The sequence below is a fragment of the Phoca vitulina genome, unplaced genomic scaffold (genome assembly GCF_004348235.1).
Source record: "Phoca vitulina isolate PV1807 unplaced genomic scaffold, GSC_HSeal_1.0 scaffold4, whole genome shotgun sequence".
NCBI lineage: Eukaryota > Metazoa > Chordata > Mammalia > Carnivora > Phocidae > Phoca > Phoca vitulina.
Genome location: NW_022589707.1, coordinates 78,057,405 through 78,070,845, shown reverse-complemented (window position 1 = coordinate 78,070,845; position 13,441 = coordinate 78,057,405). Strand labels below are relative to the sequence as shown.

Genomic DNA, 13,441 nt, shown 5'->3' with positions numbered 1-13,441 from the left:
CTTCGTGGGACTAAATTGTTCCTCAGATGTTTTGCTAATTTAAATCCAAAAATTGATTATATCCTGCTATGGACCCCAAGACAGTTTATTGCTCTTTACATAGCCATGTCTTCATTAAGCAAATTAATATAGGTTGTTGCCATTTCTAAATGTGTCCTTAAATGTGATTTTACTCCCAACACGGGGCTTGAACGCACAACCCTGAGGTTAAGACCTGAGCTGAGCTAAGAGTCGGATGCTTTAACCCAATGAGCCACCCAGGTGCCCCGATTGTGCATTTTGATGCTAAATTTTTAAAATCGTGTACACACCTTTCAAACTTATTCTTTTTGGTCCATTCTTACACAGTGCTCAAGATGGTAAACATTCTTTGATTTTTTACCGCCTTGGAATCTAATGGTTAATTTTCTCTTTCTTTGTCCTCGGAGTCATGCATTCTTAAGGGTTGAGTATTTAACCATTTTGTTTTGTTCTATGCCTTCCAGAAGAGACTCTGAAGGAAGTTGTGAGGTGAGATTATATCCCAGTAGTGCTGGGGGTGTCATTACCCAGATTCAGTCTCTTCCTGCCCATAAGCACACACAGTTTTTAAATACGAAAAATAATTTTTTTTTAAAGGAAGGGGATTTTTTTTCTCACAGGAAAAAAATGTAGAGTCATGGTAATGCGACCTTACTGTTTTTTCCTCAGCTTATGAAATGTTATCTGATCCAGTGAAAAGACGGGCATTCAACAGTGTAGATCCTACTTTTGATAACTCCGTTCCTTCTAAAAGTGAAGCAAAAGACTATTTCTTCGAAGTGTTTTCCCCAGTGTTTGAAAGGAATTCTAGGTGAGTTAAAGGATCCCCTTGTGATCATAATGCTGTGCCGGCTTGCTGCATGTGCGTCCAGGCGTCTGCAGCTTTCCTCTGATACGAGTTTTTGCTCTCTTCCTCCTCCTCCTCTCCAGAATTGAGCCCCTCTGGTGAACGTACTGCTCTTAATTTATTTTGCTCTCTGCACAGAAGTTCTGCCTTTCCATGGCAAGATTCCTTTACACCTCATAGGATGTTTTTCTTATAGATTTCCTTTGTGGGAAAGAACAATAGCTGACTTTATGTAGTGTGATATTGTTATTTAGGTGATGGTAATTTCCTGTTCTTGTGCTTCCCCTTTACTAATGTGCTTGTACTCTATTTGGCCCCTTCTCATTTGATAAAGCTTTTGTTCTTTCTGAACTGTTTCTTGGAGCATTTCATTATCATAAGGTTCTCTGACAAAGGATGATATAACTTTAATGTTAATGTATACATAGTTTATTTCATTAGTCAGTTTTTAAATGGGTATATCAATATTCTGCATTTTTTGGTTGCATCTGCGTTGGTTGCATCTGCGTTAGAGCACAGCTTGGCTGCACATGGCGTCACCTGGAGAGCTTGCAGAACTCCTGATGGCTGTGTTCCACCTGGAGAGATTGTGATTTAATTGTGATTTCAATTTAATGCATTTGGAATGTCTGTCGGGCATTTAAATACTCCCAGGTGATTCTAATGTGCAGTCGGGTTTGAGACCCACTTTTTTGGTTTAGTGCGGCTTAATATTTTCTCCGCCCACTCTCCTCAGTTTTGTTTTGTAATAGTGTTGAAGGTGGTAAAAACTAAATAGTGTAATATCTTTTGTTGTGGAACGGTTTCATAGAGTAGAAAACATGGGTGAGTAACAAGCTCAGGATCCTTGCAGAGATGATGGGTGAGGTGCTGAACTGAGAAGTCTTACTGTTCGGGGGATAGTCATGGTGCTGAGCCGGTGGGAATCATCTCTCTGTATTAACATTTTAAAAAAACCTGGGCCTGCAGGTTGCTTGTGTACCGCCTGTTTAGAGGCTGGAGGAAGTGTGCCTGGGAGAGGGGGCTAGCGCCTGTCCTTCCTAGCCAGTGTGGCAGTTCCTCGTTTATGGAGCCGAAGACAACCTGGTGATGAGAACACTGTTTCATTGTTTTCTCCCCAACCCTGTCTACCCTTGTCCTCTCTTATGGCACCTGCATTGTTCAGTACCCCACTGCTGATCTTCCAGCTCCATCTCTTAGTCATAGCAAAGGGAGATTATAGGGGATTAGTAAAAGTTTTTTTAATAAATTAGCTTGTTGACCTTTATACAAAATTTTGAATTAAATTTTTCTTTTAATATTTCAGATGGTCAAATAAAAAAAATGTGCCTAAACTTGGTGATATGAATTCGTCATTTGAAGATGTAGATGCATTTTATTCTTTCTGGTAGGTGACTACACTCTTTCTATGATGCTGTCATTTTTTAAAAGGATAATTATTGGGCGCCTGGGTGGCTCAGTCGTTAAGCGTCTGCCTTCGGCTCAGGGTCCTGGGATGGAGGCCCACATCACGGGCTCCCTGCTCGGCGAGGAGCCAGCTTCTCCCTCTCCCACTCCCCCTGCTTGTGTTCCCTCTTTCGCTATCTCTGTCTCTGTCAAATAAATAAAATCTTTTAAAAAAAAAAGAAGGGTAATTATTCAATAAATACTTGCTCGTTCATAAATTAATTGAAGGATAGGAGAATCACAGAACCTTTCCCGAACAAAAAAAGCACTCTATTCAGAAATAATCATAAAGGTTTTCACATAATGCTGTATTATCTCCTATGTGATGTTTAGGCTTTGATGATTTTTTAATCTGTTTTCTAATCAGATCTCGAGATGTCAAGCATACTGTAGTGGTAAAAAATGATAATTAAGGAGCCATTTGATTTCAGTAAAAAATATATTTTCATTTGTCTTGCTGATAAAAATACTTGAATACATGAGGAAGGCAGTGCTTCTTTGTAACTGATTCACTAATGTTTAATAAACACAATATTCCTGGCCAATTCATAATTACATGTGCTATATTTTCTCATTAAGTATCTGGTAAATGAAAACCTAAGATTAATGTGAAACAAAAATGACCAGATTTAGCTCTACCAGTTGTAGTTGCTTTTTCCCTTCAGACGGTACAAATCAGAGATGCAGTAACCACTTTGTGGGATACCTTAAGACTTGACAGACTAGGACAGGTGAAAGTAGGGAGAGCTTTAACAAGTCCCAGGCAAGAGAAAAAGCTAATGGAGATGGTAGGGAGGTGTGATTTTAATTTAGGGGTGATGAATGTACTTTTAGATTTTCATACCAAATACAGGGTCATTTAAAAAAGAGGAAGAAGAAGATGGCTTGAGCATAGTGTTAGTTCCACCAGTGGGGGGTGGGGATCTACTAAGACAAACTCATCCACTTGCCATTAATGTTTCTTAGAATTATGTGCATCTAACTTAAAAAAGGAAGATTTTTTTCATTTGTTTTGGCTTAACTTTGTTTTTATCTATATTAGGTATAATTTTGATTCTTGGAGAGAATTTTCTTATTTAGACGAAGAAGAAAAAGAAAAAGCAGAATGGTATGTATGTAAGTCACTAATAAAGGACGAGAGTTATTTGGTTCCTTGTTGTGATGTATATATATACTACATATATTTTCTCAAATAGTTTTCTTTGTGTATCCTTTTTTTGAGTTTTTTAGTAGTAGTTTGAGATCCCATCTCACAAGTTAAACTAGATGAAGCCAAATCAATAGTTAATGGTATGCTTAAGAAATTGCCAAGAAATATAATTGTCACAAAAGCTCAATTCAGCAAATTATTTTTCTTCTGTTTGCTTAACTGGTTTTAGTTTTCCCCGGGTGTTGGGAAATACTTTTGACATGAGTATTCCCCAAAAAATCAACCAAAATTAAGTAGAATCACCCTTTAACTAATGTTAATAGTGACATGGCATTTTAACCTTCTCAGACATTATTTATATATAAACATATTACATTTTCCAGTGATACCATCTATAATCAATAGTTTGCAATATTTTCTATTTTATAGTCGTGATGAGAGGAGATGGATTGAAAAGCAGAACAGAGCAACAAGGGCACAAAGAAAAAAAGAAGAAATGAACAGAATAAGAACGTTAGTTGGTAAGCCTAATTGATATATTTTAAAAGGTTCTTTAAATATTGGAAGTTGAAAAAGTTAACTTTTTTTTTCTGGTATAGACAATGCATATAGCTGTGATCCAAGAATAAAAAAATTTAAGGAAGAAGAAAAAGCCAAGAAAGAAGCAGAAAAGAAAGCAAAAGCAGAAGCAAAACGGAAGGAGCAAGAAGCTAAAGAAAAAGTAAGATGATGAAGCTGGACTTTAAGTGTTCATAAAATCTTTAATCCTCAGATATATTTAGAAAGCTATAATTTTGAGGGGCATCTGGGTGGCTCAGTCGGTTAAACATCCCAATCTTGATCCCAGGGTCATGAGTTCACGCCCTGTGTTGGACTCTATGCTGGGCATGGAGCCTCTTTATACAAATAAAACAAAACAACTATAATCTTGAAGTAGAGAATTAGGTGCTACATGAATAAATCTTGATAAGTTGATACCATTGATAATTACAGGCATATTCCTTGAAGGAAATTTTTATTAAGCAAAAACATGTCATATATATTCCTTTAATACTATACTTATTTCTAATGTGCCTATTTTACATTTCTAATAAATGCAGAACTGTACCAGCGCTTTTCTCAGTTCAGCCTTCAGTCTTCAATACGTTGACATGTCACCTTTTTTCCTAATTTATTTAAAAGTTGAGTTTTTTGAATAAGATTATAGACAGTTAGAAATCCTAATTTTCCTGTTAAAATGATTTTATTTTCCATTATTAAAGCAAAGACAAGCTGAATTAGAAGCTGCTCGGTTAGCTAAAGAGAAAGAAGAGGAGGAAGTTAGACAACAAGCATTATTGGCAAAGAAGGAAAAAGATATCCAGAAAAAAGCCATTAAGAAGGAAAGGCAAAAACTTCGAAACTCATGCAAGGTATGTCAGACTGTGATTGAACCAACACTAGGTAACAAATCCAATTGCTGATTAAACTTAAGAATATTTCCTTTCTTATACTATGCAAATGTAATTAAACTGTTACATACATTTTCTCTCATTTAACCATCTTAAATGCTTTTAAATTCACTTTTTAAAAATTTCACATGTGCATATTTCAGTATTCAGCTGTAGTAATTGGTTTTTTTGACATAAACATTATGTAATTTTCAAACCTAAAAAAAAAAAACGTTGCTCAGTATTCTAATAGTCCATATTAGATTAGGTGTAAAATCAGCATTTATCTTAGAAGAAGTTCTTTTAGAAGTTAAACTTGGGTTCTTTTTAAAGATCTGAAAGGTTTCATTTTTATCGAAACGGATTATCATTTGGGGGAGTACTGGTAGTTTGCATTCAGATAGTTTTCACCAAAAAAGATTGACCAAAAAATCCCAGAAGTATTCAAATGTAGTTTTGTCCAAGAGCTGTTCTTAACATTTGAAGCTGGTAGAGTCAGGGACCAGTATTGTTCCTTATCAAATAGCACTGAATGAATAAATTAATGAACTGCTAAGCTATAGGGAGAGATTGCTGTACAGTATTGTGTACTATACCATTGAGTTAAATCCAGCAAGTATGTAACTGCTTTCTCTGTACGGAAACATTCTCTTCCATGTCACTGTCCAGAGACCCTGGGTATTGGATATTTATTTTAATATATGCCATCCTGAATCTTCAGTTACCATAATGTAATTGAAATTAACTTGCCCCCTCATCAGGCTTTGAAAGAGGTTTAACCAGAATACAAGCACAGGTAGTCACTTCAGGCTTTTGGTCAGCGAGAGGATATAAAATAGGAAAAAATGAAGTGTTTTCCTCAGATTTCACCCAAAAATTGTTTTGAGAAGGATGCATTGTATCATAGTGGCGAAGAGTTCGGGCTGAGAGCAAGCTGCCTGGGTTTGAAGTCATTCTCCATTAGACACTTACTGTCTATGGGCCCTCAGGAGGCTACTTCAGCCTCTTTGTGCCCCAGTTTCCTCACCTACACAGGAGCTGAAATAGTAGAATTATGAAGTTTAAATGAGATCATTCACATGCAGTACTTAGCACATTTGGCATGTAATGAGAAATCCGCAAAAACTTTAAAAGGCCAGGGGCGCCTGGGTGGCTCAGTTGGTTGGGTGGCTGCCTTCGGCTCAGGTCATGATCTCGGGGTCCTGGGATCGAGCCCCGTGTCGGGCTCCCTGCTCGTCGGGAAGCCTGCTTCTCTCTTTCCCACTCCCCCTGCTTGTGTTCCCTCTCTTCGCTGTCTTTCTGTCAAATAAATAGATAAAATCTTAAAAAAAAAAAAAAAAACTTTAAAAGGCCAATTAGAAAATAGAAAGCTTGAATAGTTCTTAGAGATGAAGCATAAATGAGGGTAAACGTTCTGGCATTAGGTAACTGTTTTATTGCTCTTTTCCAGGGTGAGTTCATTTATCAGATACCTAGTGAGCACTTACTATGTGCCAAGCAGTTATAATTGATGTAGATATAATGATGATATGGTCCTTGCCTTCCAGAAATCTGGTTAATGGTGGAGAATTACAAGTAAACACTTTAAGATGAGTACTAGAAGAGAAAGTACCAGAAAGGTAGTCAAGGAAGGCTTTCTGGATCTGGTAGGATTTAACCAGGCGAAGCAGTGTATGCATGAGATCAGAGATGAGATAGGTCAAGGAGCACGGAAAGAAGGCCGAGATCCAGGAAGCGTGGTTTAACAAACCAGAGGCAGCCGAAGACGTAAGGAGCCGGGTCTTGAAGGGCGTTATATATCTTGTTAGTTCGTATCTGCTACTGAGTTGGTTGGTTTCGGTCAGGATGCTGAGAGAAGCCCAGAGGCAGAGACAGTTGGGAGTCTTTTGCCATAATCCAGGTGAGAGAGGGTGGGAATAGAAAAGGTGGAGGAAATGAACCAGCATTTGGGAGGTAGGGTAGGCCGCTGCCTGTGCGGCCCTGTGTGCTGGAGGTGGTTAGTAAGGGAGGATTTGCATGTGTCCTGGTTTCCTGCATGGAGCACTGCATGGATGATGGTGTAATTCAGTGAAATAGAAAACAAAGAAGGAAAAAGGTGAAAGGAAATGCTCAGTTCAGTTTACTGCCATTTCCACCTGCTCCAGTTGACTTCAGTTTAGGGCTTGTTGAGCACACTGAGATGCTCAGCTGGAAATTGAGTGAGTGGTTGGCTGTACAAGTCTGGGGTTCAAGAGTGGGATCACTGAAGTCTTCTCTATCTCAGTGCCACTAGGAGCCATGTGAGTAGATCACCCAGAGAGAGAGGGTTAAGAGGGAGGAGGGTGGCGGATGCACACACCCTGGTTAAGGTACTGATAGAGGAAGAGGAGCCTGGGAAGGAGTGACCCAGACAGGCAGGAAGAACAGGAGTAGTGCTTTTGGACAGTAAAAGCAGCATTGGGACCCTAGTGAGAGCCAGACTGTGTGGATTAAGGAAGCATTAAGGACATTAAGGAATGGGAGCATTGAGTACCATCTTTAGTTAATCATAATTTTTCTAATACCTCCTGTTCCTTAACACATTACTTTATCTTTAATTTGACATTTAAAATTTCTAGTAAATTTTACAGTTCAGCACAAAGAACAAAGAAAGAATAGGCAGCCCAACAAAGAGAATTTTGAGTTATCATACAGAATTTCTTGATTCTTAAGTGGTTCTCTGGGGAATCATTCTTTTATAACATCCAGAGATCTTCCACATCATCACCTTTTTTCTGTTTTACTCCTCCATCCTCTTGGTAATGGCTTTTTATTGCTAGTGGGTCAGGGAGAGCCTTGGGAGTATGGTTGTTAATGGTCAGAAGGCCATACATTCACCTGAGGAATCTCTTGAGAACTTAATGTTTTGCACTTGTGTTTATGGACATGCTCTTCCATTGTCAGTAGGTAAAAGATGAAAATGTTTGTGCTTGTGCTTCTAGACCTGGAATCACTTCTCTGACAATGAGGCAGAGCGGGTTAAAATGATGGAAGAAGTGGAAAAACTTTGTGATCGGCTTGAACTCGCAAGGTATAACTCTAGGAGTGCTACTGAGTCTTGTCTTGGGCTTAGGATGAAGTTTCATCCCCTTTTTTCCTTTAGCTTACAGTGCTTGAATGAAACACTCACATCGTCTACAAAAGAAGTAGGAAAGGCTGCTCTGGAGAAACAGGTAACAGAACACTTCACTTCTACCTTTATTTAGCATTTAATTCTGCTTATAGTGTTGCTTTCACCTTAGTATTTCCCCACCAACATGTAAGTTACGAATAAGGGCAAAGAATCTCATTTCTTTCTATGTCCCCCAGTATGTTTTGTTTCTAGTAAGTGCTATTGTTACTTTAAATTGGATTTAGTCTGTAAAGTTACCATGTATACAACTGTTTGATTTGTGGTATCTATACCACATTCACTGTAGTTTTTTCAAAATCACTGTTAGAAAAAAATAATTGTTTTGACTATTCCTTGAGCATCTTTGTAGGATAGTAACATTTAGACCAAAAGAAATCTGGGTTCTGTCTAGTGTACACCTTTTATTTTACAGATGAGGAAACAGGCCCAGAAATTCAGTTCAGTGTAACAAGTATTAGTACCTACAACATATAGCACTATGCCCAGGTAGTTTGGAGAAATGCCTCATGCTGTTGCTGCCTCAAAGGAGTTCAGGAACAGTTACGCCGAAGAGGAAAGGCCTGAGGACCAGAAGATGGAGGATCTGGAAGTGCCCAGTACAGGGCAGAGTGGTCAGGGAAGGCTCAGGGAAGGGTGTGAGCCAGCCTTGAAGGATGGACAGTGCTAAGATAAAGGTCAGAGGAAAGCATGAACCGTAACATATAGGTAGGAGCAGCAAGGGGGAGAAGTGGGAGAGGAAGATGGTTAGGAAAAGTAGAGCCAAATTAAGCAGATTTTTAATACCATGACGACTGTTTTCCATTACTGCAGATGTTTGAGTAGCAAAGGGTTAATGTACTTTCAATCTGGCCTTTGCTGGCAGGATGCGCCATTTAAGTGTGACTAGTTCTAAGACTCTGACTGGAAGGACTTGTGCTGTGAGGGATGATGGGAGTCACTGGAATCGCTGACTCTGGGTGACTGGTTCTGAGGGATGGCCGGGGGGAGGAATGAGTCACAGATGACCCCTAGAGAGCTGTTGACAGAAGCAACGAGGCCAAGTAAAGGTTTTCTTCTTTTTTGCTCGTGCATGTTTGAAGGTAGACTGGAAGTATGTGAAGGGTGGAACTTCAAGATAAAACACTGGCCACTTTCTGTGCCTTTACCTTTTGGTAGAGGATAAATGAGGTTATCTTCTGAAAGAGTGGATATGAGCTTAAAGAGAGGTTTGAAATGGCCCTTATGGGTGAATAAGCCAGTGTAGACTTGACAAGTCGTGTCCAAGGTAAATAGAAGTCACAGGACATGAATACAAGGCAGGTCAGGCTGGGAGTGGTTCTCGTGCCTCAAGCAGAGCTGTGCAGCCTGGAGGCCGGAGTGAGGCAAAGCCAGAGTGAAAACCTGATGGCCGGTTTCGGGGTTGGCCTGGGAGGCGTGTGGGGCATCGTCGGGAGGATACTGAGAAATGCGGACCACAGAGCCCAGCTGGAAAGGGGGAGTGTAGCAAGATGTTTTAAGTCCCTGACTTACCCGTGATATTTGTGTAGATAGAAGAAATAAATGAGCAAATTAGAAAAGAGAAAGAGGAAGCTGAGGCTCGAATGCGCCAAGCATCCAAGAATGCAGAGAAATCAACTGGTGGAAGTGGAAATGGCAGTAAAAACTGGTCAGAAGATGATCTGCAATTATTAATTAAAGCTGTGAACCTCTTCCCTGCTGGAACAAATTCAAGGTACTGGTTTTAATGAAACTTTTTTTTTTTTAAGGTTTTATTTATTCATGAGAGAGAGCACAAGCAGAGGGAGGGGCAGAGGGAGAGGGAGAAGCAGGCTCCCTGCTCAGTGGGGAGCCCGACAGACGTGGGGCTCGATCCCAGGAGCCTGGGACCATGACCTGAGCCACCCAGGTGCCCCTAATGAACTTCTCTTGAGCACATACTAGAGCCTAGAGAAAATGGAGACAACACCCAAATAGCATTGGTTACAGCAGAAACTTCCAGGGTTATGCCTGAGTCTAGACAGACTCCTTCCACTGAATTCAGTGCCACAGTAGAAAGTGTGAAAAACAGAGTGCATTTGGAACCTGCAGGATTTTGCTGTTTACACAGGAGGATGCTTCACTAATTTCTCAGGAAATTAAAGATTATGACACATAAACCTTGACTTTCACGCTGGCTTACTCCATCATGGCTTGTCCTGGGGACTAGGCGGGTTCCAAAGTTTCTCTCAGTCTTAATCCTCCTTTCCTGCTTCCCACCTCAAACCAGAACTTACTGCAAAGTGTGAGTTTAGAACTCAGAAGAAGCTTTCAAGATCCAGCCTCTTTCTATAGATGAGGAAACTAAGGCTCTTTGCAGAATTTCTCTTTATGTGTGGTCTTATTACTCTTGGTTTGTACACAGGAGTCGGTAAGGGTTTTATAGACTTGAAACCAAGACTATATACAATTGGTTTAAACATATGAAAAGCAAAAGCTATAGTCCAGGTAATAGTAATGAGACCACACCAATTTAGAGCTAATTCTGTAGGTATTATAGCTAACCCCTGTGCATTACAAATGGAAGGGTCATTCTAGCTTTTATTTGGGCATTTTACCCTCTTAACTTATCCTATCGCTGTCTCTAGATGGGAAGTTATCGCTAATTACATGAACATACACTCTTCTTCTGGAGTCAAGAGAACTGCCAAAGATGTTATTGGCAAAGCAAAGAGTCTTCAAAAACTTGGTGAGCAAATCAATTTCTTTGCTACCTTGAATACACATTTTTAAAATAATTTGTGCAATTTAATGAGAGACTAAATGAGATGATCTGTAATACATTTTTTTCATTTCTCAGACCCTCATCAAAAAGATGATATAAACAAAAAAGCTTTTGATAAATTTAAAAAAGAACATGGAGTGGTGCCTCAAGCAGACAATGCAACACCTTCAGAACGATTTGAAGGTAATTAATATCGTTTTTCTTTAGAAAATGCTAGCCATGTACTCACACTGTGATAGACCAGACCTAGGGTCTATGCTCAGAATAACTGGAAAATAAAGCGTTTCACCGATTAGAAGATGGAAAGGAAGCATTTCTAGGACAGTCACAGATTGACCTCACCTGCCACCACTGAGAGCTGCAGTTCTTCCATTTCAGATGCATTACGGGAAGGGCTGGGTTCGTTTTGTTGACTAGATTTTACAAATCAATATTAAAAGATATTTGGTCATTTGAAATTTGAATGAGGTCTACAGACTAGATAATAGTATTTTATCAAGGTTAATTTCCTGATTTTGAAAAGTACACTATAATTATGTCCTTGTTTTTAAGGAAAAATGAAGTTAAGGAGTAAAGGGCATCATGTCTACAACTTACATGAATTAGAATAAATTATGTCTGTAATTATAGAGAGAAAAAGCAAGCATGGTAAAAATGTTCAGATTTGGGCTATCTGGGGAGCACGCGCAGGTGTCTTCATGTCAAAATAAGACTTAGTTAAAACCTGTTAGGGTGCTGACATTGTCTCGGGTGTTCTTCCCTGGACCAGTGTGTTTCAAACTGCAAATTGTGACCCATAGGCGGGTCATGAATAGAAAATATCAGAGAGCATTATACCTCTTACATAAGTGGGTATCATTTGTAAAACTTTCGTCCATGTATACGTGTACATTTGGGATATGAACTTTTTTTCTGTGAGTGGCTGACAAAAAAGGTGGGAAAAGTTCTATTTCACTTGATGCCTTTGCGAGCCACCAATCTGTTCTCCCCTAAACTAATCTTCGGATATGCCTTCCAAATCACAGTTCCAAATACATGTTTTGGGATTAACTAACTCTGATAACCTATCCCTGTCCTCGAAGTCCCACTTTTCTTGTATTCTTTATTTGGTTTATTATCGCAAAATTTCAGTATGAAAATATTAAAGAGGTTTATGCTTAAAGAAAAATCATAACTGTGGTTTCAAAAATTGGGGGCGTGGGGTTTTTTGGTTTTGTTTTGTCTGGCCTAGGCTGGGCATTATTTAGGCTCTTTTAAGGTAAGTAACAAAGGGAAGTTCCAGGACACTTGGAGGGCGCTTCTGAAGGGGTTTATTTTCCTGATCCCGTATGTCCTCCAACTTTTTTCTGAGAGAGGAAATGAATTCACAGTCTTTGGTGTTAAGTGTGGGCCTGAGACCAGTGAAAGGAATCACTAAGAGCTTCCTGGAATTTAAAAGCCGACTGCAGCTTTTTAACCATTTAACATTTTCGTTTTCCTACAGAAATGTGATATATAATACTTACATCCTTAGGAAGACCTACATTTGTTTCTGATAACGTGTGTGAGAGAGATCTTGTCAAGCACAAAGGGATTAGTTTAATAGAGGTTCTTATTAGCATTAGCGCCACAAGAATTTAGTGGATGGATGTGTTGAAAATGCCACACTGGAACACAGAATCTCTAATGCCCTTGGAGCACTTGGCTTAATTTTGCTAGGCTCTTTCCTCCAGGGTAAAAAGAGAATGCTTTTCAGGGTCTCATCCACCTATAAGTTTGAGGTAGCTCTCTTATGACTTGTGATTGTTTTTTTCAACCAGTCTGGTGAGTAAGTTGTAGGTTGTAGCAGACCAGCAATATAAGGCAGATATTAAAAAAAACCCTGAGATATTTTAGGGGTTGTGAGCTATCTTAAAAGTGTCTTCTCTCATTTAGTACTTTAGAGGTTTTCATGTGTTTCAGCTCTAAAAGTTTGTTCAGAATTACCACAGATTTGAGTGGCCACTTACCAAGATACCTGTGCACCAAGACTCATCTGGGAGGGTGCTGCAACAGAATTTTCTATCAATCAGGATAAGATTTTTCAGATAAGAATTTTTCTTAAATAGGTCCGTGCACAGATTTCACCCCTTGGACGACAGAAGAACAGAAGCTTTTGGAACAAGCTTTAAAAACGTACCCAGTAAATACACCTGAAAGATGGGAAAAAATAGCCGAAGCAGTGCCTGGCCGCACAAAGAAGGACTGCATGAAGCGATACAAGGTGATCGATGTTATAGAACTTAGACTCCATTACCATTTCGACTATATTACAAAGAAATGGCAAACCTTAGCAGCTTTCTAGCTCTGGCAGTTAGTACAACTCAGCCTTGTCACTGGTGTCTTCATTACAGATTTCCCCACTTGTACCAAAGCCAGTCGGTACTAGGAAAGTATGCCAGTTCCAACAACGTCTTCACTAACCCCTTTCTCCCTTCCTAGGAACTTGTCGAGATGGTAAAAGCAAAGAAAGCTGCTCAAGAGCAAGTGCTGAATGCAAGTAGAGCCAAGAAATGACTTATGACAATCTTTGTTGTGTGTGCATTTTTATAATAAAACTGAAAATATTGTACAAATTTCCATTCTTAAAATTATAGTGATAATTTGAAAGTGTGCTGATCTACCGTTCACTGTGGTG

The 13,441-nt window shown here is 39.3% G+C and overlaps 1 protein-coding gene across 2 annotated transcripts in view; it reads left to right on the top strand.

The window, feature by feature from the left end:
- DNAJC2 (DnaJ heat shock protein family (Hsp40) member C2) overlaps window positions 1-13,390 on the top strand; it is a 35,271-nt gene extending 21,881 nt beyond the window's left edge. For both annotated transcript variants that reach the window (XM_032402320.1, XM_032402321.1), the window contains exons 5-17: window positions 691-832; window positions 2,175-2,255; window positions 3,357-3,422; window positions 3,894-3,985; window positions 4,064-4,185; window positions 4,727-4,876; window positions 7,855-7,943; window positions 8,016-8,085; window positions 9,572-9,756; window positions 10,649-10,749; window positions 10,861-10,968; window positions 12,873-13,027; window positions 13,246-13,390. In XM_032402320.1, the coding sequence (XP_032258211.1) occupies window positions 691-832; window positions 2,175-2,255; window positions 3,357-3,422; window positions 3,894-3,985; window positions 4,064-4,185; window positions 4,727-4,876; window positions 7,855-7,943; window positions 8,016-8,085; window positions 9,572-9,756; window positions 10,649-10,749; window positions 10,861-10,968; window positions 12,873-13,027; window positions 13,246-13,320 (1,436 nt within the window). In that variant the 3' untranslated portion in view covers window positions 13,321-13,390. The remainder of the gene's footprint in view (window positions 1-690; window positions 833-2,174; window positions 2,256-3,356; window positions 3,423-3,893; window positions 3,986-4,063; window positions 4,186-4,726; window positions 4,877-7,854; window positions 7,944-8,015; window positions 8,086-9,571; window positions 9,757-10,648; window positions 10,750-10,860; window positions 10,969-12,872; window positions 13,028-13,245) is intronic.
- Window positions 13,391-13,441: the final 51 nt, after the last annotated feature.